Source organism: Talpa europaea, assembly GCF_964194135.1.
Source record: "Talpa europaea genome assembly, chromosome: 7".
Lineage (NCBI taxonomy): Eukaryota > Metazoa > Chordata > Mammalia > Eulipotyphla > Talpidae > Talpa > Talpa europaea.
Window position 1 is genome coordinate 10,270,010 of NC_140074.1, and position 27,680 is coordinate 10,297,689.

General features: G+C 45.0%; 1 protein-coding gene across 1 annotated transcript; it reads left to right on the forward strand.

The window, feature by feature from the left end:
* Positions 1-1,473: 1,473 nt before the first annotated feature.
* On the forward strand, positions 1,474-27,242 carry STOM (stomatin; the record flags this gene model as incomplete). Its single annotated transcript, XM_084237466.1, has 7 exons — positions 1,474-1,534; positions 14,860-14,963; positions 15,494-15,566; positions 16,536-16,618; positions 19,773-19,976; positions 20,931-21,065; positions 27,048-27,242. 7 exons carry the CDS (start codon positions 1,474-1,476, stop codon positions 27,240-27,242), a joined length of 855 nt encoding a protein of 284 aa, XP_084093592.1.
* Positions 27,243-27,680: the final 438 nt, after the last annotated feature.

The following is a 27,680-nucleotide window of genomic DNA, read 5'->3' on the forward strand; positions in this document are numbered from 1 at the left end:
TATTTGTTATGGAATGGAAAAAAGAAGCTGCGCACTTTCTCAGAGTGATTTATCAGCTGTACTCCCCTCCTTACCTTCTCCAGGCATAAGAACAGAGGGACTGCCAAGCTGTACTCCACCCCAACACTATAAACTTCTTGGCCCGTGTCACTGCAAGTCAACCTAAGAGATCTGCATGGAGTTTCAGCCACAGGACAGTCTGCACCCCAAAGCAGAAATGATCAGCCACCTGTTGCAACTGTCAGTGCTCATTTCTGTCCTGTCAGCCACAAACTTCCAGAGCTAAAATCGGAAAACCTACCACTTATATTACGCAAACACCACAGAGTGTGGAATACTATACAACCAAACACAGAGCACATGAAGAAGACAAAAGGGCTGCTACCTCACCAGGGGAACTTTTGTGGTGGGGGAGCTTTGTGGACGGGCTCTGCATCGCGGTTGGGGTGACAGGACTCCACGCGGGGGACAGAATGGCATGGCCCTGTACACACATCTTGTGCCAGAGCGACTTTCCCGCCTTTGACTCCACGGCCAGGTGAGAGGTCACCTGTTCGAGGAAATTGGGGAGGAGGGCACATCGCCTCTCCTTGAGCCTTCCTGACTGATTTACCTCAGTGGATGTTCTGGAGGCGCACCTTCTTGGGTACATACTTTGAACATTTTGCATTAGGACAAGTTGCGGAGAACAAACCCTGACCGGTTTTCCAGCGTGAGGTGTTTCGGCCCCAAGCCGGGGAAAGCTTGAGGGGGAGACCAGCTGACGCCCTCTCCTCTCTGGCTGGGCCTCCCTTTCTGAAACCCCCGGCCCGGCCCTCCCCCTTCCCAAGACCGGCCTTGCGTCCCCTCAGCGCCACCTGCGCACCCTCGGAGCGCCCGGCTCGCCGAGATGAGCCCAACGAGCCGCTCAGACGCCACGAGGCCGGGCCCGGCGTCTGCTCCTCGAGCGGACGCCCGACCTGGCGCACGCTGCCGGGCAGGCGGCAGGGCCTCGAGAAGGGCCCTTGCCGGTCACCTGCACCTCACGTGAGGCGGCGGCCCGGCCCGGGCAGGCTGCGCCCCGGCAGGGCGCCATCTTCCCCTCCAAACCGCCCGCCCGGAAGCGCGCCCGCTCCTCCTTCGCACCTTTCCCTCCCCGCTGCCCCTCAGCCCCGCCCCGACACCTTCAGCCCGCCTCGCGGCCTCCGCCCGCCCCCCGCCCCGCGGCGCCGCGGGGACCCCACCTCCGGGGTGCCGGCCCCTCCCTCAGGCGGCGCCTCGCCCGGGAGTCCGCGGCCTTCGCGCGCGAGGTGGGCGGACGGAGGGGGCGTGTCCTCGCGGCCCTGAGCGCTGATTGGCCGGGTCGCGGGGGGCGGGGCCTCGGGGCGGGGCCGCAGCCCGGGCGCCAGCCCCGGGTCCGCTCCGCGCGGTCCTCGCCACTCGGGCTCCGGCTTCGGCGATCGCAGCACCGCAGCGCGGCTCCGGCTCGGCAGCATGGCTGAGAAGCGGCACGCAGGGGACGCCCAAGCCCGGCGGGTCCCCGACTCCTTCAAGGGTGAGCCCCACGCCGCTGGCCAGCCCGGGGGGCCCCCCGCCGCTCCCCACCTTCCCTGCTGCCTGGGGGGCTGCGCGACCGTTGCTCGCGGCCGGTGTCCCCTCGCACGCCGGGGCCAGCCGACCCCGCCGGGCAGGCTGGGCGCGGGCCCGGGGCGGCGGGTGCAGGGGGCGCCCCCACAGCGGGCGCCTTGCCGCTGACTCCGAGCCTTGGCGGGGCCTCGCGCTGGCCCGAGGCTTCCAGATGCCAGGTCCGGTGCCAGCTCCCAGCTCATTCATTATCTCTGGTCTTGCACGCGCACCACCAAGTGCATCTGTGACTCGCGGCTGGCGAGGGTGGAGCCCGGGCGCACACCTGCGCCCCACACCCGCGCCCCGCGTCTTCCGCCCACTCCCCTTCCCCCCCCCATCCTGTAGGAGACCCACTCCCCTTCCCCACCCCCCAGCCCATCCTGTAGGAGACTGTCTCCTCCACCCAGCCTTCGCCCCCGACCTAAGGAAGCCCCCCCCCCCCGCCCCCGGAATTGTTGGGAACTCCTGCTCCCACATCCGCATCCGTCCATCCCATTTCATCTTAACGCCCACCTGTTGAAGGTTGGCACCCCACCCCCGCCCCCTCCCGACACAGAGTGGACAGTCTCTGCGGGAGAGAAGAAGGAAGGCTCTTTGGTACTCTCCATGTCGCTTTCCAGCTTCACTTTCTGTCTCCTGTCCCCTTCACTTTGCTGCCTTGGTCCCAGGGACCTGTCATGCAGCCAGGTTCCCCCACCCTCCCAGGGCCTTCCTAGTTTGAAGGCAGAAGCTATGAATGACCCGGTGTTGTTCCCTTGTGAAAGAGCTAGAACCCTTGAGAAAGCTAGCACCTGGAATCTTTATTGGCTAACCTCTTGGGGGGCTGGGGGAGTCCAATAAAGAGAGGTGATAAACCTCTCAGGGGTACTGGTTCCCTCCCTGGGGCTCTTAGTGATCCAAAGGAATTATTTCTAAGATGGAATTTCAGACAGGAGGGCAAAGGGAAAGAAAGTGAAGGGGCTGGGTGGGCTTTTCCAGCACCCCACAAAGAAGGGTACCTTCGAGGCATCTGTTCTGATTATTTGAATAACCAGACCAGCCTTGTCCACCCATCTAGTATAAGTCCCGTATCTCTGCCCAGGAATCCTTGTCTTTAATTCCTTTCCAGGAGCACCAACAGAATTGGGGAAATCGTTTCACTCTGCTCTACTAACCTCCTTTGAGAGTTAGCTGTCCAAATTAGGAGTCTAAGAGGGAGGAGAAGATGAGAATAATAGACCCCCCCAAAAAAAATTAAGTGCTGTGTATTTTATTTGTTATTTTATTAAATCCTCACAGCAGATAATGTGGTACTCCTGTCCTCTCCCCACTTAATGCTTGACAACACTGATTCTCTAAGAGGTTAAGTCACTTAAAATGATACAGTTTACGAGTCTTGGAGCTTTATTTTAAGTCTGGATTTGAATACTTCAAGTACTGACTCTAAAGCTTGAGCCTGCAAAAATCGTGAATCCACCTCTTTGCTAGCTGTGTTTTCCTAGAGAGGAAGTGGACAGGATCCCTCCCTCTGTGCCCTGACCTCCTGCTGGGAGTCAAAGGACTGTGAGGACCATATTAAAGTTTTGATGAAACTGCAGTGGGAAATCTGTTTGTGGGAGTTTTTTAGGAATGGACGTGATCTTTGTACTTAATGTTCATTTGGTTGTTTTTCACGGTCACACTTTAAATTATTTTTCTTGGTACTATACCTGATCTCTTTTTTAGACAGGAATCTTAAGAATCTAATGAAAACTGTGTACCCCCTCAGAAAATTATATATACATATTTTGCTTGGTGTGTACCACTTTTTTTTTTTTTTAATGTAAACCTCAGCTCTGACACTGGTAAGAAAGCAATTACAATTACTAAAATTTGTTAAATAGAATTTACGGAGTGCTTACCATGGGCTGAACTCAAGTCAGGGTGCTTTACAAACATTATCTATTTGTAGTCCTCTGATAGCTCCACAAGGAAGATGTCAATATCAAGATGGATTCTGTATCTTTATATGTGTGATTCTGTGCAATGAAGATAAGAGTTATTCGCCAAATGGGATAAAAAATTTTAGGTGCTATCGTTAAGTTTAAAGTATACCACCAATGAGATTGATCGATTTACCAACTATTTCTCACTCACTCTACGCAGCATAAGCTATCAGGTCTGTGAGAATTAATACATGAGTAAGCTATAGAAATTGACTTCATGTAGCTTGCGCTTGATTTGGAATTTAAATACATAAGAATAAATATTGTAGAAAATATAAAACAGGAAAAAAGAAGAGAGTGTAATATCATTATCCACCATTTCACAGCCAGGAAACTGAGGCTCAGAGTGGAAAAATCACACGAACTGGGTGTGATTAGGGGTAGGTTTCAAGCCTGGGCTCTCTAATCTAGACCAGTTTTCAAAGCCTAGAGCTACCTTCAAGGTACACAGCCAAATGGAGGAGCCTGTCAAACACCAGCACTTCACTGAAGGTGAGAGAGTAAACAACAAAAGCCCAGGGGAAAATAGCTTCAGTCAAGACCTCTTGGATAGCTGCAGCTCCAGAGGGCTCCTTCTGCAGAAAGCAGTGGAGAATAAAAGTCCAAATTCTGTCCCTTTGTGCCTTTGCTGGTAATTATTCTGAGGAACATAAATGTGAGCAAACCTAGGGCAAGACTTTTTCCTTAAAGCCAGTTCATTCACTTTGTAATGAAATGATGCAGGTAGAAATGTATTATTATAATTAAGAGCCATGTCAACAGAATAAATCCCTCTGGGAGAAGGCCTGAAAATAAGCAGAATCATGGGACTGATTTGTTTATTTCAGTTGTCACAGCCTATGAGATTGGGAAGAACTTTTTAACTTCCTTAATAATTAATCTGAGCTAAACCATTAATGGTTAAACAAAAATAAACCAACAACCAAGTCTACAAAAGCTGGCATTTGTGTATTTTGTTTATGGTTAAATATGTTCTTGGTCCCACCAATCCATGTACATTTTACACTGTAAAAGACAAAATCACTTGGAATGCCTGGTCCGCTCTGAAGGAAGCCAAAATTTAATGTTGGTAAAGTGACAGAGATTGGGTTCAAAATCTATTTTTTAAGAAGGTGTGGAAATCTTTTCCTAAAAACTTTTAAAAGGTGAGCACCTGTCTTCTGTGTCTGCCTGGCATCCCGTACACATCTTGATCTATCTTAAGGCTTATTACACAGTATTCTAATTATCAGTTGACTCTGATCCCCCATCATTTTAGACCAATGAGCTTTTAAAGCAGAGATGGTGCTCTTCTTCACTGAAATAAACTCAGGATCCACTACATAGTAGGTTTGCCAAAATGTTCGTTGAAAGAAAAAGGAAGCATAGAAGGGAGGTAGAGGCCCCAGCTCCTACAGGATAAATCACAAGGTTATGTGTTTGACTTAGGATGGTGGAGAAATTTTTCTGTATTCATTTCATTGAGTTTGTTATAACCAGGTTGTTGATTTAAGGAACATGTAATGTTCCTTATTACATGTAGACTTGTTTATTTATAGGCTGTCTAGGTTTCTATGATTAGTGAAGGGATTGTATGTAATTGTGAAAAAAATATATTGTACATAGTAAGGAATCTGCATGTATTGAAATGTGGAAAGAGAAGCTAGAGGTCCCAGCCTGTAGAAAGAAGGAAGTGTGTGTGGCATGGCTGTTCTCCAGTTCTCTGTGACCGAGTGCTCACGCACCCTGGCTCCGCCATTCTCTTTGAATCTTTGTCTGTACTCGGGGACTAGAAAGGAAACTTGAACACCATGCATTTGTCCTGACATTTCAGTGGATTAACCTTGAATACACAACCAATGAAGTGTCCAGTGGTGACAATTACACCAATTTTTTTTGTCTAGACGTAAATGTGCATTTATGGTAAGATGGTATCATCTAATGGAATGAGAGCAGAATTTAGAATTCAGAGGTCTGAATGGAGAGATCTACCATCATTTATTACTTGAGTCACCTCGGGCCAGGCTTTCCACCTCCAGGGCAACCCCTCAACCACATGTTGGACGTAGTCTTACTGCAGCATATATTTCCCAAGGTTTTGAGTATCAAATAAGAAAGTGTATGTGAATATACTTTTGAAACTTTAAAATGGAAGTCATTGGCGTTATTTACATTATGGACATAAAGTCATATGGATGGTTCAAGAAAGTTTAGAATTCTGTCTTGCCTCTCCAAATGTGGTCTGTTTCTCCTCCTGAGACAGGGTCCCCAAGCAGATTGTTAGTCTTGGTATTTTTTTCTGTGGCAGGTCCCCAAAGGCAATTCACTTAACAAAAAGTTTAGTGCTATAAATTATATTAATAGTGATCACAAAGCTGCAATAATAATAGCTATTATTTATTGAGCACTTTCTAAGTGCTAGCTTACATCTTTTCACTTTTAATCTAGTTAATAGCAATAATAACTATATGAGCTAAGTACCAACTGGGAAAATGTAGCCTTACCTAACAGGAAACTCCAAGGCCTTAGGCACTGCTTTGCTGTTTGGCCTCAGTGGAAGAATTAGCAACATTATGCTCTAGTTTTCTCATACTTTCCTGTTTCTTTCTTTCTTTTTTTTATTAAAGTGATGTTACCTCCAAAGACTTTTGAGAAAAACTTAAATATACTTTTAAGATATTAAAGTGTAAAAACTGGGAGCTGGGGGAGGCATTCCTCCTGAAGACGGAAGGTTTGGTTTTGTTTTAATATTTTAATATTTCAGGTCTAATCTAACCCTAATTAACTTAATACTGTTGTGAAATTGTTTTTCTCTCCAATTTTTGTGAACCTAACTACTTTCATCTTCCCAGCTACGGGAAGAGCCCATGCTTGTCTGCCTTCCTAAATTCTCTCACCTCATGGGTGGAAAAGGTCTGATTTTTAAAAAGAAAGCAGGGTGGCAACTGCTTTGGGACAGCGGTGATTCTGAACTCTCTCCTTGAATCCTGTCTGCTGACACGCAGTTTCCTTTTTTCTTGTGTAATAAATAGGCAGTCTTACCCGCAAAGAAATGGCAGAATCACTCGCTCATTCAACAACTATTTAACAAACGTTTCTGAATACCTATTATGCGCTTAGCCTTCTGTATTAGCACATTTACTGCTACTGCCCTATTTTTAGATGAGTATTAGGGAAACACAGGAAGTTCATCTACTTTCCCGGGATCACACAACAAGTGGCATGGCCCATTTGGAAGCTGTGCTGCTATACTGCTAGAACAAGATCTCATGAAGAAAACACACATTGTAATTACAAGTGTGATAAATGTTGTTTAGAGAGAGTGAAGTGCTGTAGAGAAGAGGAGGTGGGGCCCTGTTAAGACTGAAGGATTCAGAATAATTCTTGGTGGTCTTCTTACCTACGTTTTCCTTCCTGCTTTATGGCTGCAAACACATGAAGAAAGAGAAGCTACAGAAAATCCTCAAGATACATGGAGAATAAAATACTCATACCTTTTTAATTTCCTTATTCTTTTTGAGCTAAGCAAAGGACTCGCTTCGTTTCAGCTTTTTTTTTTTAAAGATTTATTTATGCATTTAAGAGCTGGGGTACAGGCCAGAGGTGTGGGGCGTGAGGGGATTCACCAGAGACAGAGTGGGGAACAGAACAGGCAGACTGACTGAAACACACTGCTGAGGGGAGCAGCGGGCGAGACAGGAGAGGTCTGCTGCGCCATGTGGGTTGCTCCCTGGCCAGCCGGGGATCGAACTCATGCTGCAGAGGCTGCGGATTGCTTCATAGTGCGGTGCTTAACCCTTTGTGCCACCAGAGAGGCCCCCATTTCAACTTTTATTGAAAAGGTTTTAGGAAAGGATCAGCCCATTTCCTTTCCATAGTATCTCAAAGTAAACCACTATAAGTTTGTGATTCAGAGCACATAATGGTTCATGTATCAGTTTTGTCTAGTATTTACAGTTGTCCGTAGATTTATAATGAGGAGGAAAAGTAACAGTCTTCAGATATGGTTCTTAACTTGATACCCTCTCACCTGTAGCCGCTCTAGCCCAGAGAATAATTTTTTCCCTAGAGGTTTTAGAATAAGGCCGGTGGAAGAATTAAAACCTAATTAAAACAGTTATTTGAAAGACGGGTTCTACTGTGTGCTTGATTGCTTTGAAAGCCTCTGCCCAAGTGAACTGCAGAGATGGTACTCTATTAAGTACCATCATTTTTTCAATATATACTTACTGAGACCTACTATGTGCTAAACCCAGCCTCTGCCCTCCTTTACCTGTTATCTTTCTTTCTATAGGATTCTGCCTTCATTTTTGTTGTCTCTCTCCTCCTCACTCCTTTTCTGCTTTTCTCCTGTTTCCTTCCCTTTTTTGACTCTTTCTCAAAAACTTCCAGTCATTATGAAAACTCAGTTATAGTAAATTTTGATTAGATGAAGACAAATTATATTCACTTACTTTTCAGCCCCTTTGCTTTTTTGCAGTATTACCAGGTCTTATAAAGACCTTGTTTTGAAACAAGCAAAGGAAATAGAAACTGGGAATCGGGGAAATGTGCCTTTATTTGAAAAACTGGATGAAAGATCAAGGGTACTATGTAATTTATGAAGCCTTCCTCTTCATATCGATAGCTGTATGACACGGAACAGGAATAGACCATACTGGCCACCTGTCTGGTTTTGTAGAGTCTAAAAGCTAAGAATCTTCTGTACATTCAGAAAGAACATTACACAGGAAAATTATATGAAATTCAGATTTCAGTGTAAATTGAATTTTGTTGGAACACAGTATTCATGTTTGCTCGTCTGCCCCATAGCTGTGGCTCCTCTTACGCTACAGCAGCAGAGTATTTACAGTCGGAGCAGGCTCCATGACTTGCACAATTGTTTATTATATATCCCTTTGCAGGAAAAGTTTGCCAAATCCTGGCATAGACTCTCTGATGAGGAATATAGCCTTCTAACTGGAGGCCCCACATAGGGGCCTCCCTGGTGGTATAGGGGGTTAAATCTCAGCACTACTAGGAAGCTGTCCACAGCCACTGCAGCAGGGAAATCCCTGGATGGCACAGCAGACCTCTCCTGTCTCACCCGCTGCTCCCCTCAGCAGTGTATTTCACTTAATCCACCTGTTCTCCCCTTTACTGTCTCTGGTGAATCCTCTCACCACCACCCTGCCCCCCACACCTCTGACCTGTACCCCTGCTCTTGTATGCATAAATTAAATAAATCTTTAAAAAAATAAAAATAAAAGTAAGATCCTGATTATATGTATACTTTTAAGAAGAATTCAAATTCAGACATTGCCAAGACCTTTCATTTTGACCTACTGTTACCCCTTAAAAAGTGCTGCTGGATCTAGATAGCTGACTAAATTCCTAGTCATCCTGTCTTTCCCCACCCAAACTAAACTGTTCTTGGTGATTTACGGCAGGAAGTGCTTCATTTGCATTTTGAGAAGAGGAAGGAAAAGGTTGTCCTTGAAATGTTGCTACTTCAGTACTTTAATAATTCTTCAGCTCTTCCTTTTCTTTTTGTATGTAGTAATGCGTGTAACTCTGAGTAAGGTTTTCATACTATCTAAGACTTGTTTCTGGCCTTTCTCTGAGGTGGACATCTAGTATCTTTTGAACTTTAGAACAAATGATAAATGGAATTTATTACACCACATAATTTCCACTGGTGCCAACTTCAATAAACCATAAAGTAGGTCAACTGATACGGTGTTCTAGGGATTATTAACAGCATACAGCATACGGAAATTATACCTGTATATCATCCTTAATCACTGCTAATGTAGAAGTTAGTCTAGCAAAAATGACTATATAATTTTTTTTCATGTTTCATGGCTTTTTTTTTTTCATTTTTTTGTCTCTTCCCACAGTCTTTTGCTTTATTACTTGGAACTCCAGGAGGAATATCTTACCGATTTTTGTAAATATATGTGTATATATATATATATATGTGTGTGTGTATATATGTATGTATGTGTGTATATATGTGTGTATATGTATATGTATAAATATATATGTGTATATCTTTTGTGAACATATGTATAGTACATTTCATATACATCAGGGATAATGTATATAAGAAGTTAGTTGTGGCTAAATGTAACAGACATTCAATAAATGGTTAGTAGTAGTAGTAACAGTATTAATAACAGTAGTAGTAGTAGTAAGAGAAGTAGTATTTCTCCAGAGTGAAAGAAATTTAAGAATAGTACATTTCATCTTTTCAGCAAAATTAGATTTATACAATAAAGATGTATGGAAGTTGCTAAATGTATGTTCGGTGCAATGAGTTTCTAATTAAGAAAATTAAACACAACCTAAATGTGGAATATTAAACAAGTGTTAATAATAAAGAATATATGTTGACATAAAAAGATGTTCATAATTAGGGGATGAAGCAGATTTTAAATCATTGCGTATACTATTATTTCATTTGTGAGAAAAGTAGGATAGAAAATGTGTAATAGAAAACAATCACCATCCAGAGGTATTGAAAATAGGATAATTTCTCTTTCTCTCTTTGCTAAACTGTAATCTCTAATTTTTATAGTGGCAATGTTATTGCCACTAAACTAAAAAAATGTTATTGCCACTAGACTGAAAAAAAAAATATTAAAAAATATATTACTTTTCTGGTGATAAGCCCAATTGGAATGTCCAGTTTAAAAATGCTAATATATATAGGTTTATATCCATTTGCAAATCTTTGTTGTGCTTAAACATGTATTCTTTTTTTTAAAGACGTTTAGATTTTTTTTTAAGATTTATTTATTTTTATACAAGAGCTGGGCTACAGGCCAGAGGCGCGGGAGGATGAGAGGATTCACCAGAGACAGAGCTAGGAACAGAACAGGCAGACTGACGAAATACACTGCTGAGGGGAGCAGCGAGCGAGGCAGGAGAGGTCGGTAGCACCATGTGGGTCCCTCCCTGGCCGGCCAGGATCAAACCCACATTGTCGACAGCTTCACAGCGTGGTGTTCAACCCGCTGCGCCACAGGGGAGGCCCTTGCCTAAACATTTATTCTAAAATGGTTTTCAAAAGGAAAAAATATTCTAAACAGTGGCAAAGTAGTATTTACAGCCAAGCATCATGGGATCCCTAATCTTCCAGATGTTCCCACCCAGCAAAATATCTTTAGTTACATTAACCAGAGTATCTCAGGATTACCGACTGCTCGTTGTTTGTCTTTCACCTCATAAAGCTGGTCAGGAGGATTTAGTCCTAAAGTCCTAAAGATAATGGGAAATTTGAAGGAAGTAAATTCCATGAAAGTTGGGGAAGTATGAGAAAATGTCACCCCCATTGCCCATGTTAGTGACGAAGGGCTCATGTCAGCCTAGTGGAGTTTAAGCCTCGCCTTTCTGAGGAATGTGATTTATGTATCTTTTGAGCAATAACCAGTAAGAAAGAATTGCAAGCATTGAGAAAGGGATAAAGTTAAAGGCATTCAAATAATATGAAATGGTGCCAGTCTCCTCAGTTTATACTCCTATTATTTCTAACTTAGCATTTGAAATGTGCAAGAGCAAGACCAGTTCTCACAACACCCACTTTTCCTCTTGATTTGTTATCCCACGTACTTACCTGGGGTTTCAAAAACAATGTGGCAGCCCTGACTGAGCACCAAAAAACTGGGTTGGATTTTCTGCCTGGCGCTCATGTTAATGATGCAATAATTTAACAATCCATGAATAAGCTTCTGGAGGGTCTTTGAATGTCAACACCTAGCCTGACAGGGAGGGAAATTAAGTAGTTTAAGAAAATTTTATCAAAAAAGGGCAAATGCTAGTTATTTTCTCATTTTTCATGTCAACACTTGGGTACAATAAAAGGATTACAGAAAGCTATCATCTGTCTGTATTTACTGAGCACAATCTCACTATTACAGGGGGTAAGGAGTACAGACCATGGAGGTAAATGTGCTTTATTCAAGAGAGAAAGATCACTCAACTAAGATGGCTTCTGTTATGATAATATGATAACAGAATTCAAATGGAGACATGGACAATTTTTTATTCTCAGGGAATCTCAGGTCTAGGAAGGGATATAAATGCACAAAAATTAAAAGTATCAGGCATTGAGTCATAACCTCCTGGGAACTTCCCAGCAACCATCTGAAAACTGTTGTGCTGAGGGCAAGGAGAGGCCAGAGGAAAAGGTAGGCCGCTCCAGAGTGGTCAGTGGCCATTTTAAGCTGCTTCTGAGACTTTGTCTTAGGAGTTTCTGCTCCCTATCCTGCCCGTAACGGTCTTCAGTCACATATGCTATCCACAGTCCCACCAAAACATGACATACCTCATTCTCTCAGCGCTCCATCTTTGGAGCGGCTTCCGGAACAGATAAAGCGAAGGGCACACACTTTCCAAGGGGCTAGGGCGGCTGGGGGGGGACAGCCTCACTCCTGTTTCAAACACGCTGTCACCTTTTCTCCGTTGCCTTCCCCCAAGTGCCATGAGAGAGGTTTAAAAGCACTATCAAGATTCAGAGAAAGGGAGATACACATCAGTTAGAAAACTGGGTAAGAGGGTTGCTCTTTTATACCCATTCTCTACAGGGCATTGAGAATATAAAGGTAATTAAATTATAAGCCACAGCTCCCAGCTCAGCACTCAGAGCTAAGTACTTTGCCTGAAATATGCGAGCCCTGGGCAGTTTTAGAAAGCACCAGATGCTGTCAGATAAGTATTTGTGGCCACTCATTTCCTTATTTGGAATCCACTTCAGGTTGGAAACCTAGACCCTAGCCTGGCAAGGAGCTTTGAGACTTCTTTTGCTATAAATAGGCAGCTAGAGTTAAGAGGGCTTCCTCTGAAGGACTATCAGCTTCCTCCCCAGTCCTACTGTGTTTGCATAATGTCTTGAGAAAGTGACCCAAACACAAACACTAATTTAATGAGGATTTTTAAATTCAGAGGCAAACAGTCCAAGAGTGCACTGATTTTAGAACATGGGCTTTTGGAGTAAGAGGACTTGTATTCGCGACCCCGCATCCTCCATAGTGTGTGCTTGGGCGCGAGGTTGCATTGCTGACGTTGAACTTGAAAACTCCTCACAGGGTTTGGTAAGGAGTAAATGAAGTATCTAAAGTAATTGGACCAGTGCCTAGCTACCATGAGCTGTCTTAAGATGGCAGCAATTAGGCTAAGACCTAAGCGTCTCCTCCATCAATAGCACCTTGGCCTTGCTTTGAAGATTCTCTCAGTCTGTGCTCCAAAAACTTACAGCTTAGAAACCTTGAGGAGTCACTTGCGTCACTTTGATGTGTTCCCTCCTACTGAGACACCAGCTCAGAAAACTCCAGTCTGTGCCACCAGAGTTCTCACGTAGACTCTGGCTCTACAACACTTAACCTGGATGGCAACTCCTGCCCCCTTTTCTCCCACGCTCCCCATCTTAACCCTCTACTTATGTCTTGGCATCCTCTCTTTCTATCTAAGTCTGTCTTGCTGCCACCTCTGCTCTTATTTCCCTCATGCTCATCTCTCTCCCATTACTCCAGCAGCAACTGGGAAGGCAGCCGAAGCCTTCGGTGACTGATGAAAGGGAGGGTGTCCTTGGCCTCCTCAGTCCCTCTGTCCTGCACAAATTAAAAATGGGGAAGACACTGAATACAGAACCCACAGGCCAGAGCATGACGGGTTTCCTGTGGTGGTGGTGATGGGCCTTCCGGGGGTGTGGGCTGGGACTCCCGAGCCCAAAGCAGGGTGCCAGCGGAGGGTTAAGGTGACAAAGCAGAGCCCACAGACAGCAGGTTTAGATTCGAGGTGGAATCCGCAAGAATGGTGAAAACAAGACAAAGGTGGAATCCGCAAGAATGGTGAAAACAAGACAAAGGTGGAATCCGCAAGAATGGTGAAAACAAGACAAAGGGGACGAGCGAGACTCTGATTCCAGAAACTAAAATTTGTACCAGAAAGGAAAACTCATTCTGCTTCACTATGTAGCTTAGCTGTGATCGTGTTTACATGTTCGTGATAACATGAAATTCGTCATTGCTATCACCAAAATGATAGCGTAATTAGAAGGAGGCCGTTGTTTATGTGGCAGGTTAAGGGGGATGAGAACTAAATCTTCCTCCTTAGTGGAAATCAGTCACTAATGCTCAAAACTGAAAAAGGAAGAAATAACAAGCGTGTTTTGATATATGGGGGTCAGTGCCACAATCCTCAGCCTTTGAGGAGGCAGGGGGCTGCTGCCCTTTGTACTAATTTTTAGAACTATATGACTTTTTAACTTCATGCAAGTATTGATTTAATTTCCCCCTTCATTCCCCCGAGCTAATATTTTAAATGAAAAAGCAACCATGACTAAAAAGGTGTGAAAGGAGTAACTGGAAGGGAGAATCATGGCTTACAAATTTTATTTCTTTCTTTATAAAAATTATATGTATACTCTAAAGGTTTGGGAGAATATTATCTCTGGGTTAAGTTTTTCCTTTTGTATACTTTTCTGAATTTTTTGCAGTGGGCATGCATTTGTAATCAGACAAAAAGTGATTGCATATTACAGAAAAGGGAAACAATTAGAAGTGTGAAAGAAAATATGAACAAAGATAGTCACTACAAGTTGTTAATAATCATAAGAAATCAGAAAACCTATAATAATCAGGACATGGATAATAATTAGGGTGCCTATAACCCTCTGAAATAATTTGCAGGTGTCATTTTTAAAGAGGATCTAAATGAGTCTATGCTCATATATTATGTGGTTTTCACCTTTAATTATGCTGTACTGTCATCTTAAATGTCCTTTTACTTCCTTCCCCTTCCTTTTCACTGCTATTTCCTCTAAGAAGACCCTCTGACAACCATCACCGTCACCCACACACCCTCTCTACTCACTTTCACCCAAACACCAACTGTGTGCATGACCCCTGTTCTGTGTCTTCAGAATATTCTGAATGGGCTCCATGTATCTGCACTTACCACCTGGTATTACAATTATCTGTTCCTATAATTATCTGTCTTGCCCACAAACTTTAGCCTTTCTGATAGCTGGGGTGGGGTCTTATTCACTTTTATTACTTCCATGCAAAATTCAAGGCATAACAAATATTAGGTGCTTAATAAATGTTTGCTGGATACAATAAGAAATCATTTAGGGAATAGCTGTGTTATCATGGTAAAGAGATTGGGGAAAGTAGCACCTACACTTTGGCATTGTTATGAGGATCAGAGGGCAGCACAGACGTAGAAGAGCTAGTATTGTGCCAGGCATAGTCAGCGGGTGGTAAGGATGAAGGTCTTGGCGGTTGTGCTGATAACAACGATCAGAGCTGTTTATTTTTTGTTCTCGCAGATTCTCCCAGTTCAGGCCTTGGACCTTGTGGATGGATTTTGGTGATTGTGTCATTCTTGTTCACAGTTATAACATTCCCGGTATCAATATGGATGTGCATCAAGGTAAAGAATGTTTCATTTGCATGAGGAAATAAGGGTCAACTCCTAACCACATAAACTCACTTTATGTGTGTTAGAGAAGTTGGCTGACAGAGACTGACCCCTGGCTTATAACTGCTTGTTCTTCATCTCGCTTTTGGAAAGTTCACCCTCATTACCTGACTTAGGAAAGACTTCCTGTAGCAGAAGTCCCGTAACAACTATGAGGACTTCAGCTATTTTTCCTTTTCTTTTTTGTATTAATGCATGAGTAATTAAATACTGATATTAATAGCTAAAGAGTGAGGTCATGGGTTTGCTTCCATATGCTATACCTTCCAATTTATATACAATAAATATCTATTGCTTTTATACTCAGCAAAAAATAGTCAACTTTCTTGGCATGTTATTTCTAAAATATTATCTGGATTATAGAGAATAAATACAAAATAGCATTACCTTACCTGTTCAGAACAAAAATACATGTTTAAAAAATCATGCATGCAAATATTTACACTTCTCACATAAAATTACTCTTTGTGTTTTGAATCTAGATCATAAAAGAATATGAAAGAGCCATCATCTTTAGATTGGGTCGCATTTTGCAAGGAGGAGCCAAAGGACCAGGTCAGTATTTGATTCTGGATTGTTTGCCTGGAACCCGAAATGTGACCTTTTTATTGACAGGGGTGTCTACTCTGTTGACTCGGGAAGGACTTCCTGTAGCAGAAGCCTGGTAACAATAGCAGCAGTGCTGGCCAGCCTTGCCAGAGTCACCTTTTCCTGCCCTCTTCTCCCCTCCCCTTCCCATTTGACCCCATAAGGTTATTTTAGGCTAGGAATGGCTACAGCAGTGTAGTGTAAGCATGAGAGTCCCCCAAAATAAAGGTTTTCACTCGTTATTTTTGATTTTGATAAACTACGATTAAGCTCCAATTGTGTTCTAGGCTCTGGGAGTTAAAGGGAAATTAAGACAGTCCCTGCCCTCAGGGATCTTCCCTTCCAGTGGTGGGGCCCTACCAGGAAACGCAGGTACAGTCCCATCAAGTCATCACAAGGAGCTTTGAAAACCAGAGAAGTGTGCTGGGCCCTACCCACTAGGATGAGAGGAGGCTTTCTGGAGTGAGCCTGGAGCCTTGAGGCTTGCAAAGCTATTAGCCAGGGGGCGTGGAGTTTCCCAGCAGAAATAACATCATGTCCAAAGCAAGGTGGAGGAGGGTTCTGCAGGCTCAAGGAATTGCAGGTAGCTCAGCTGGCCAGAGAGCAGGGCAGTGGCCTAAGAGGTAAGCCAGGACAGGATGGCTTGTTTAGGGGTGTATTTCAGGAAAGATGGCGCTGCTTGCAGCTTAAACAATGTGTCATAGGAGAGAAAATAGAAGAAATAGAAAGCTAACATGGGAAATGGCTATACTGGTTTCAGTAACAGTGGAATAAGGAAGCAAAACCTACTGAAGATCGTATTCTCGGCTTCTGGCATATTCACTGAGGTGAACCAGTGACTTTCAGTCAATCAGGGTGATTCTGTTTTAATTGAAGGGTGGTAAACCAATTAGGTGCCGGTGTCGCTCTCTCAGCCTCGGTGTGTCTTGCTTGCAGGTTTGTTTTTTATCCTGCCATGCACTGACAGCTTCATCAAAGTGGACATGAGAACTATTTCATTTGATATTCCTCCCCAGGAGGTAAGGTGTCTTCTGCTGGAACTGAGATGTCATGTGTGGAAGTGCTCGACAGTGGGAGGCTTAGCACAGCAGCAGAGTGCAGATTTAGATCATCTGTCCTCACCCTCTGGTAACTGCTTGACTTTGAGCAAGCTCTTCAGTTGTTCTATGCATCAGTTTCCTCATCTGTAAAATCGAGGTGATAATGGTAGGACCTACTTTACAAGGTTTTTATGCAAACAAAATGAGGCATATAAAGTCCTTAGAACAGTGGCTGATAAAATAATAGGTGCTATAAGAGTGCCTGCTGTTATTAGTATTACAAAGTGTGGTGTCATGTCAATTAAATATAATGTTAGCATTAACACAGTCATCATAGTTTTCACTACCACATTTCTCCTTTAGGAGTTTCTGATAGAAAATTCTATTTAGCGCAGTATCTCTTCCTAAGGTTCTTGCTTTTATTCTCGATAAATTGGTTAGAAGCCAAAGAATGAGAAAAAATGCTCATTTGACATTTTAGGTAAAGCATATAATGTTTTATATCAGTAATCACTTCCTGCTTTTTTCAAGCCACTTTGCAAATACTATCACAGTTGAAATGGCAGAATCCCTGAAATGTCGCAGGACATAGCAATTCCTCCAGACTACATTGGCAGAGCGAAGACTAACATCCAGCTTTTCGGAATTCCTGCCCATTGCTTCTTCCGCAGTCCCGTGCTAAATGCACTTTACATTAGCAACATCGCGGCCCTGGAGGAAGTGCTGGCTTCCCCATACTCCTAAAGAGGCGTTATAACCACTGCAGGCAGAAAACATAAAAACCTTGATGAAGGGGGGACTTCGGACGCCTGTCAGTGTTTCCTGGCCAAGGACCAGGTCCTCAGCAGGGTGTTTGGAGCCTGCTGACTCTGCCTTCTCTTGTCACAAGATCCAGAATCCAGCTTTAGGAACTTCCTCGCTGGCACCAATCCAAGTAATTCTTAGATCAGACTTTCTAATCCACACATCCGTAGTGGCACCAGAAGTCAATTTACCCGCCAGACAAGCCTGAGAGCGTCGCGTATTCTCTGCATGATCTCTCACCTTTCCAGGAAGGCTGATGCACCAAAGGAGCCCCTTTTGGGGTAGCTGAGAATTCTTCTGGCATTTTCCTCTATGCAACATTACAAGCATCTGGCAGGGTCTCTGGAAGCTTCTGCCTTCCAACTGCTGCTCTTGCCCCTCTACAAGCTGCTGAACACAGAGCAGATTGAACCTGGCAAGCAGTCCTTTTTCTGATCCCCTGGAACTGACGGTTAAGGGAGATAAACATGCCGCTGACGATAAACAATAAGCGAGGCTGTCGCTTTAGAAAGCTTTGGCTGTGGCACAGTCACTGTGGCAAGAATTTGCTTAGAAATGATACACATTTTCCCATCACATCATGGGAATATTTAATTCTTGCACAAGATGGTAATGTACAGTACATTTATTTCCAAATCCCCCACTTCTCTTCCAAGCCAGAAGTATTTTTAGATTACTAAAAAAAGGATTATGGCTTTGTGCCTGGTGGCACTCACAGCTGGATGATATTGCTGTTATTACTTTGCATTTACATAGCTCACACTTTCAAGGGGCCTTCATGCACAAACATTTTATTTGACCTTCCAAGAAATTTGTATAGAATTGGGCAGTTCTTAGCTCCATCTCACCAGCAAGGCAAGTCCAGGTCACACAGAGGAGAAGCCTTGCTAGAGATCACGGCGGGAGGGACAGGCAAGGCTGGGACTAGCGTTCAGGCCCTCACTGTCACTCCTGGCTCTTTGTCCATCACTGAATTGCTAGGACCATGTGTCATTTCAACTCATCTCTCCTTTATTCGCCACCTGCTATGGGGCAGGCACTGTGCCAGGGCTAGAGATGCAAAGACAGACTGCCCCCCAAAAGTTCATCGTCTCAGAGAGCAGGAACAATGTAAACAATAATGTCACTACAGCAAAGTGTCCAGGGAAGCCTGTTTAACTCTGCCAAGTGAGTTAGGAATGTTTCTCAGAGAAAAGGACACTTGAGCTATGTCTTGAATGATGAGTAAGAACGGGCCAGTAGGATGTGGATGTGGTGGCGAGATAAAGGAGCGGACATCCAAGCACAGGTGACACCTACATAAAGGCCTGGAGACATGGAACATGGTCCGTGCAGGACTGCAGGGTGTCTGCGGTAGTGTGTGCAGGACAGAGAAGGGAGGAGCCAGGACACGGGACCACCTGTCACAGGACATGTACCACGCTAAGGCCCTTGCACCAGAGGTGCATTATATCATGCCCAGCATTTTTATTCGTGTGCTGTAAATATGTTTTTACCCTGTTCTCTCCCTATAGAAACATCCCCCATTCACCTTCTGTTCCAGTAATGTGTGCTATTTTTAGTTCATCAAACGGAGGCCCTCTCACACCCCTGTGCCTCTTCACACCTTATTTGATCAGCCCTGAATATGGTCTCACTCCACCCTCAGGAAATTTTTCTTTTCTTCTAGACTTAGTTCAAACATTACCCCTGCCACCTACAACTGCCCAGCATCTGTCCCTTTCATTCTCCCTTATCCCCCAACCTCTTCGAAAATTAGAAACCAAGTTTTTTCATACCTTTGTCCCAGGTACCCAGTACAGTGTCTGCTGCTTTATGATGTCTCAGTATCTGTTGAATGACTGAATGAATGGATGGGAATTAGTGACTGCATGTTATGAAAATTTAAAGCTATAATTGACTTTTTCATGCTCTCCTGTCTTAGTTCCTTTGGGCTGCTGAAACAAAATGCCAGAGACTGGGTGGCTTATAAACAACAGAAACTTATTTCTCACTATTCTGGAGGCTGAGTAACCCAAGAGCAAGGCACCAACAGATTAGGTGTCTGCGGAGGGCCTGCCTCCTCACCCGTACATGGTCGTCTTTTCACCGTGTCCTCACATGGTGGAAGGCGTGAGGGGGCTCCCTGGAGACTCTTTAGCCAGGGCACTAATCTCATTCATGAGGGCTGCACCCTCACCACTAATGGAGGCCCACAAGTATATAGTTGATAGCACTTACTAAAGAAAGCCTGCCGGTGTTAAAAGATACAGTGTAGAACAGCACGTCTTACATTAAAGACCTAGCCAGGTGACAGATATATTGAGCAATTGCTTCCTTTGCCCCGTAGATCCTTACCAAGGACTCGGTGACAATCAGCGTGGATGGCGTGGTCTATTACCGCGTCCAGAACGCCACCCTGGCTGTGGCAAACATCACCAATGCTGACTCGGCTACCCGCCTCTTGGCACAAACGACCCTGAGGAACGTCCTGGGCACCAAGAACCTTTCTCAGATCCTCTCTGACAGAGAGGAAATTGCACACAACATGCAGGTGAGGAGAGCATGAGTGCCGGCACCTCCAGAAACTGAAAAATGAAGCAAAGGGGCAGTGTTTGAAAACTTTCTATTCATTGAAGTAGGGGAATCGCTGACCTTTTTTTCTTCATAGAAAGGTTTTCCCAAACTTGATGGAAGGAGGTGTTTTTCACACAAATAGTTCCTGACTTTTAACACTCAGATGCATGCATTGCTTTTTTATTCCATCCCCCACTGTGTGTATTATTCCCCCTATTTTATTATTAACCTTATTCTATAGCCTAATAGTTCATTGACCATTCTGCAAGATAATGCGGGCATTGTTGCAGTCTGTTCTCTGGGTGAGTCCCTAATAACTCAAAATTTCCACTCTTGCTTGAGTAAAAGATGTTGAGTTAAACCTGGCTTGTTCAGAAAATGCTGAAGTACTACAAATCTGAGCTTTTTTTGTTTGTGTAGACTTCATAGGGCGTACAATCTATGGCCTTATTTGATGCCCACAAACAACATGTGAAGTATGATTTCCTTCCTGTCGTTGTAAAGGGAAGTAGTTGAAGCCCCAGGGAGGGAATGTGCCTGCTCTGTGTCACAGCTCAGGAGTTGCCTGGGCCTGTTGTAGAATTCAGCCACACCCATAGGTCTGCGCGTTATCCACAGCTGCTTTTGAGCTACAACAACAAGGCTAAATAGTGCAGAGACTGAAAATAAACACTCTCTGGCTTTTTGAGAAAAAGTTTGCCAACTCCTGCATTAGTTAATTGGTAACAGAGTCAGGATCATTGGCCTGGCCCCTATTTCAGCATCCTTTCCACCGGAGAGTCCCCCCGGTGTCCTCTCCACGCCAGGCGCCCCGAAGTCAGCTGCCTGAACATGCTGCCTGAACATGCTGAACAGTTACCAGGGCTGAACATGCTGCCTGAGGCCTCGAGACTGGGCCTGATTGTTCTCAGCCTGCCTCTCTTCCTACCAGTGCACCCTGGATGATGCCACTGATGACTGGGGAATAAAGGTGGAGCGTGTCGAAATCAAGGACGTGAAGCTGCCTGTGCAGCTCCAGAGAGCGATGGCTGCAGAAGCAGAAGCGTCCCGTGAGGCCCGAGCCAAGGTAACCATCTTTTTTTTTTTTTTTTTTTTTGTAGCTTGTTTTCCTGACTGAGCTTTCTTCCCTAAGTACAAGAAAGCAAAACTTGTTAAAAATTGAAATAATCCTGAAGTATTTCGTAGAAATGAAAGCCTTCCCATGACTTCAAATCCTCCCTGCCCCCACCTCCCTCCCAGGCCTCCATTCATAACAGCTTGGCATCTGTGGTTCCACATTGTCTTTTGGGGGTTATTTGGCGGCGTTGTTAGACTGTTGGCTTGTTCATTTTCACAAAAGTAGGGTCGTGTACACTTGGTGTTCTCCACCTTGCTTTTTTCCTTGTCAACATCTCATGGGGAGAGCACACACAGTCACCCCACCCCATTCTTGGCAGGCTACACACCCTCCCTCGTTCGGCCTGTCCCCCACTAAGAGCCAGGTGGCAGGGCTGACTTCCGAGCAAAGGGAAAATCTCAGCAGTTTGCTTACCATCTCTCCTTTCTGATTTTTGTCTTCACTTTCATTGTCTCTCTTTTCTCGACTCTTCTTTTAACTGCTTCCTCTTCTCCCTCTCCTACTTCCTTTTATTCACTTTCCTTTCTTTATTGTCTGCTCCTTTTCCCCTTATGTCTTAACCCTGCCTGTGTACTGACCCCATTTTGTTCACCTAACCTGGGAAAGCGGATCTATTGGGATGACCCATGACAGGGATTCAAGGATATCTCGCCAACCCAGGGTAGAATCAAGATGCCTCAGAATTGGAACCAGGCACCAGACCGCTGTTGAGACTCAAGGGTCGTTCCATTTCCTGGGCCATGTCTCATGACAGACAGCTCATGGGGAGAAGGTCTGACTCCCACGTTTACATGTCTCCCCAGCTGAACAACAAAAGGAAACAGAATAGCCCTGACTCCAGAGTCACCACAGAGTCTCTCCACTCCTACACCTTGGGCCAGAGGGCACAGACACAGGAATAAGGTCCCTTCCCTGTGAAGGCGCAGGAAGCGACAGTTTCCATGGGAGGGGTTGCTATGGACCTGACAGACACCAAAATACAAATTGCAGACCAATTTGTGGTTATCAGAAAATAGTAACTGCTGGTAATTGGCCAACCACAGGCCCCTGCCCTTCTGTTAGGATGCCCTTTCAACTACAAGCTGATAACTTTAATTTCGAAACTTTAATTTCGAAACCAGCACTATATAGTGCTGGTTCCTTTGACAAACTATACCCAGAATTTTCTACTAACCAGAATGTTGGGGTTCTCCTAATATGATAATTTATGCAAGTGATGATACTACAGAGCCCTTGAGCACTTTCCCTCAAAACCATCACATACAGAAGACTAAATTATATTTACAATAATGAAATTAAATATGTCCCTCTGTAATCTAATTATTTTGAAAATTAGGAATGGCTTTTACCTAGAATAGGTCATTAACCAAAAGCCCCATTTCCAAACCATATTGAATAAAAGGACGTGTCTTTCTTGGAGTACGTAGAATATCAGAGCCCAAAATGTCCTTGGAGATTATCTTCAAAGGTGACAAATACCTGGCCCAGATGCTGCCACCCCTCCTGCTATTCCCCTGCCGGTAATTAACCACAGAGCCATTTTCCACTGTGCTTAAATGTGACCTCAGAACCCCGCAACACCCTCCAGGTAACAATCTTCAACTGCTTATAACTGAGCCTAAATGAAACTCACTTACCAGCCCACTGTATTCAGATGGAAAAAAATGAAAGCCCAGAAGAGAGAGGTGACTTCCTCGAGGTCACGCACTTGAGTCGGGGCCGTGGAAATCAGAGTTCCCCTCTACACACAGCTGCCTCTTCTGGATTTTCCTGGGTGGGCTGAGCCTCTTACAGGCATCCTCACAAATTAGGAAAGATGGGCCCTATCACCCTTTAGAACAAGAAGAGATAAAGGAAGCGAGTTAGAGTCCTGAATTACAGGGCTCCTGCTTGGAGGGGGCCGCAGGGTCTAGCAGCAGTGGCCTCGACCGTCATTAGGACAAACACCGAATCATGGGCAGTCTGGCCCTTCTGTAAAATACAGTCCCCCTGCCCCACCCAGACGACTATGTCATCAAAGCATATATTCAAATTCTTCCAGAAAATAGGGGCGTCACCATTAAATAAATTGCAAAGGAAAAGCCTATAGATTGAGTCAGCAGAGAAAAATTCCTCAAGTTAATTAGCCATCTGGGAAATGCATATTCAAATCGTGAGCAGATGCTGCTGTAGACATCCACCAGGAAGACTTGAAAGCAGAAAGGGAGAGAAATTTACCAAGTACGGGAGAGGGAGGAACTGGAACTCCTATTTTGTTGGTGAAAGTATCCACCGTGGCCAGCTGCCTGGCCATATGTATTTAACAGAAACACACTCATTTCTTTACCAAACGGCAAGTACTGGAATGTTCACAGCAGCACTTTGTAATGGTCCCAAACTGGAAACTACCCCAGTGTCCATCCCTATGTGAAGGACCGGTGAGGTGTGCTTTAGCCACACGCGGGAGCATTGCACGGCAAACACCTGAGCGCGCACAGATGTAGGTGGGGCGAAAAGAGCTCGCCCCAAGAGCCCAGGTTCGCCACCAGGTTTGCGGTCTGTTCGCCAAGCCTCTTCAAGTCTAAAGACCAACTCGATGGCTTGAAATGTCGCCTCTTCTGGGCTTGAATTCTCCCCTTTTTTCCTTTTTCATCACTCTTGGGCCAGTGCCTGGTGTGCCTTCAGCTTCCTATTTCTGGGCCTGGTCATGTGCTCATTGAAGAGGGGAGTGTGAAAACACAGATGTCCTTTCTCCGCCCACCCCTCAGACCAGCCAGCCTGGGCTGTGGTACCCAGCTCGCGTACCTGATAGTGCCAGGTTGTAGATTGATGGTCTGGACTTTTGCAGCATTGATTGACATGGATAAATGTCCATTTGGCCAACGCTCCACATGCCCGCGAGTGTCTCGCTTCTTCTCTAAGATCCTGTCGGCACCGAGCTTGGCCTATAATTAGACCAAGCTGGCAGTGTTGTGTTCACGTCGTTGGCAGCTCGCTCAGAGCCCATTTTCTATGAACAAGTGTGTGCCCAGCCCAGTGGGGCTGGTTTCCCAGCCAAGAGATGGGGCTTTGATTGCTGGTGGGAGATGAGATATCTTTGCCGTTGGTCCGTGTCCAAACAAAACGAAGTGCCTAATTGGACATCTGAGTTGACAAGGAGGGAAACCAGAGCCGGCTGCACGCACGCAGGGGTCTGTTAGTGCCCGCGAGGGGCACCCTGTCCTCCGGAGCATGTCTGGCACCTGTCCCTCCACGCCATCCTGGGTAGGACAGAATGGATTGCCTTCAGAAGTCCAGGCTTTTCTCCTCTAAACTGGGTCCCTTCCCGAATTAGAGGGTACCCCCATCTCACCTTTGGCACCAGCCAGGCAACTGAAACCTAGAAACGTGGGATTCAGCCTTTGGACCCCTTTCCTCTTAGTAGCTCCCGAGCCGTGCCATCTGAGTACCCACCCCACAAGCTGCGCCTGCCCCTCTACCAGCTCTCCGTCTCTCCCGTCTGATCTGGCCTCAGACATCCGTAGAATGTTTTCTCAGGCAGCGCCAATGGAGTTATCTACTTCATACCTTCCTGCAACTTCCCTGTTGCCTGTAGAATGAAGACCAGACCAAGCACCCACCCCGCCTTCACTGCCCTGGGGACCCTGCCCCCTCTTCCTCACAGCATTCAGCCACCTACAGTTTTCTGGAATACACGCACTTTTCCATACCTCAGTACCTAGTCGTGTGAAATATTCTTCCTCACCTTTGTCCAGAAAACACACCTTTAACCTTTCATGTTCAGCTCCTGTAACCTCGCCTCCTACCTGCATGCTCTGCTCTGCGGGTGCAGCCAGCCTTGGCCCTGGAACGAGGCGCTCTGTGTCCCTGCCTGTCTCCCCCACTTGAGTAGGAGCTGGAGGAGGCGAGGGCATCCTTTCTCCATCCCTCGATTCCACACAGACCTTGGCACTGAGAAGGCCCCCAGCGTTTGCTGCTTACATAAACTTCACTGTTGCTGAGGCCGTTGCTTCCAGTTCTGAGACTCACAGGAGTGTCACAAAGCATTAATATTTGGGGGATCCACATAAAAACCAGCTGGTGAAACTGTTCATTTAATCTTGGGGACTATGGTGTCTTTATACCTCTCCTCCCAGAATCATGAATTAAAAATAACCCCTAGATTTAGCTTTGAATCTTTTAAACTTTAGGCATAATTGGGTCCAAACATCAGGTCTTGGCTTATCACTTGCCTTTCCTGCATAAGAGCCTCCACTTGTACATTGACGCTTCATGTACCTTCTCTGGCTTCCTCTTGAGAGCCTGAGGTCAGTGTTCTCCTTTTTTAAAACCTGAGGCCCAGGTTGTTAAGTAACTTTTGTGAGGACATTGAGCAGGTAAAGGGGAGGCTTGGGATTTGAGCTCAAGTCCACTTAACTCCAAACCCCGGCCCTCGCCACCATTCCAGTGATATTCAAACTCTGTCTCCATGTGACCCCAAAAGAAAATTAGAAAAGCTTGTATATCCCTCCCACACCCACACATTTTAAACACACATGTAAAAATGCTCGCTTTGTATTTATATACTTCCCAAGCATATGATTCCTGGCATGTTTTCAATATTGACATTTTAAAGTAGAACTATTATCATTCTTTTAAGTATGTCCAGTGAAATTTTAATATTGATCATTTAATCATTTGTTTTTAAATACGTGGGTAAGCTCCTTTAACGATCCGAATTTTTTCATTGCTCCTTGTTCTCCTTGAAATTATATTTCATTCCCCCCACCCCGATTCTTTTCCTAATATATTTTGTCATGAGTTCTCTTATTAACCTGCTGCAAACATTTCGTGTAAGTTAGAATTAATTTCTCAAGGCTCTGTTTTAGAATTTCTCCTAAATAAGAGATTTTACTAGAAATACTTAATATGATGATTGAGAAACAAACCTACGTATGTGTAGATGGTTCTTATTGCTAGAATGAGACAAGATTCAGCATCAATTCTATTCTTACGATATAAGGAGGGGCCTCCCAGGTGGCACAGAGGGTTGAGCGCAGCACTGTGAAGCTGTCCGCAGCCTCTGCAGCACGGGTTCAATTCCCAGCCAGCCAGAGAGAAACCCACATGGCGCTGCAGACCTTTCCTGCCTCGCCCACTACTCCCCTCAGCAGTGTATTTCCGTCAATCTGCCTGTTCTGTTGCCCACTCTGTCTCTGGTGAATCCTCTCGCCCCCCACACCTCTGACCTATACCCCAACTCTTGTGTGCATAAATAAATAAATCTTAAAATAAAATAAAGATATAAGGAGGAAGAAACCTTGTTTATGAAATGGAAATTTTGTTTAACATCATGCAATTCTTAGCACTCCCAATGAATTTATGTATTTAAAAATTCATATAGTGCTCTTATCAAAAAATATTTTTAATGATCAGCTTTCAGTTCAGGAAGCCCTCTTTCCTTTCTTTGAAATCAGAACTAAGATCCCTCTGACTTGCATCAGGACAAGTTCCCAGCCTTCAGGGTGGTCCACTTTCTCCGCCCTTCCCATCAGTGTTCTGAATGTCCCTTTGTTTGATACCCTGGGACATGCAGAACAGGCTGACCTGACCTCCTGACCTCAGGCACATACTCAGGCAAATCAGTTATAGGAAAAAAGAGCTTATGGAGGGCATCCCTGGTAGCCAAGGGGTTGAGCACAGCACTGTGAAGCTGTCCACAGCCTCTGCAGCATGAGTTCGGTCCTTGGCCGCCCAGGGAGCTACTGCACCTCTGCCCTGTACCCCAGTTCTTGTATGCATAAATAAATAAATCTTTAAAAAAAAAAAGAACTTATGGAAATTCTGGAAATTGATTTCATTGCAATGATTCTAGCATCCCCCCTGGAAAGTTTGGTTGACCCCCAAGGTGTATGAGCTGCAGTTTAACACCCACCGTTCCCTCCTGTTGATGCTCCTTCCCACTGTCCACAGGTGATTGCAGCAGAGGGAGAGATGAACGCGTCCAGGGCTCTGAAGGAAGCCTCCATCGTCATCACAGAGTCTCCTGCGGCCCTTCAGCTCCGGTACCTGCAGACACTGACCACCATCGCTGCTGAGAAGAACTCAACGATCGTCTTCCCCCTGCCCATAGATATGCTGCAAAACATCATGGGGATGAAGAAGTGAGCCCCGAGGCCAGTGCGGAGTGTGCTTCCTCCCAGGGGTGTAGCGGGGGACCAAACTAGCCTTCAGACCATAAGGAGAGGGTAGGGCAGAACCGTGGCTGTTCTCCCTCCCTTTCCTTCCCTTTCTGCTGTGTGTGATGTTCTTAGAGTGTATAGTGATCATAACCGCAGGCAAAAAAAGGCTGTTAGCTTTTGTAAATACTGAGAGAGAATTCGGTGATATGTAAGATAATCTGACTCTCTAAAACATTTAAAAGTTCTTCTATTTAGATGATTATGCAATAGATTAAATCCCTCCTCTTTGACTTGCATTAGTCATTCTGCACCCGCTGTCAGCAGCTGGCCACAGGCAAGAAAATAGGCTTTTCCCACCGCCTGACCCTGACTGGACAGGGCTTAGCAGGACACAGTGACTGCAGGCGGCAAGCAGCTTCTCTGG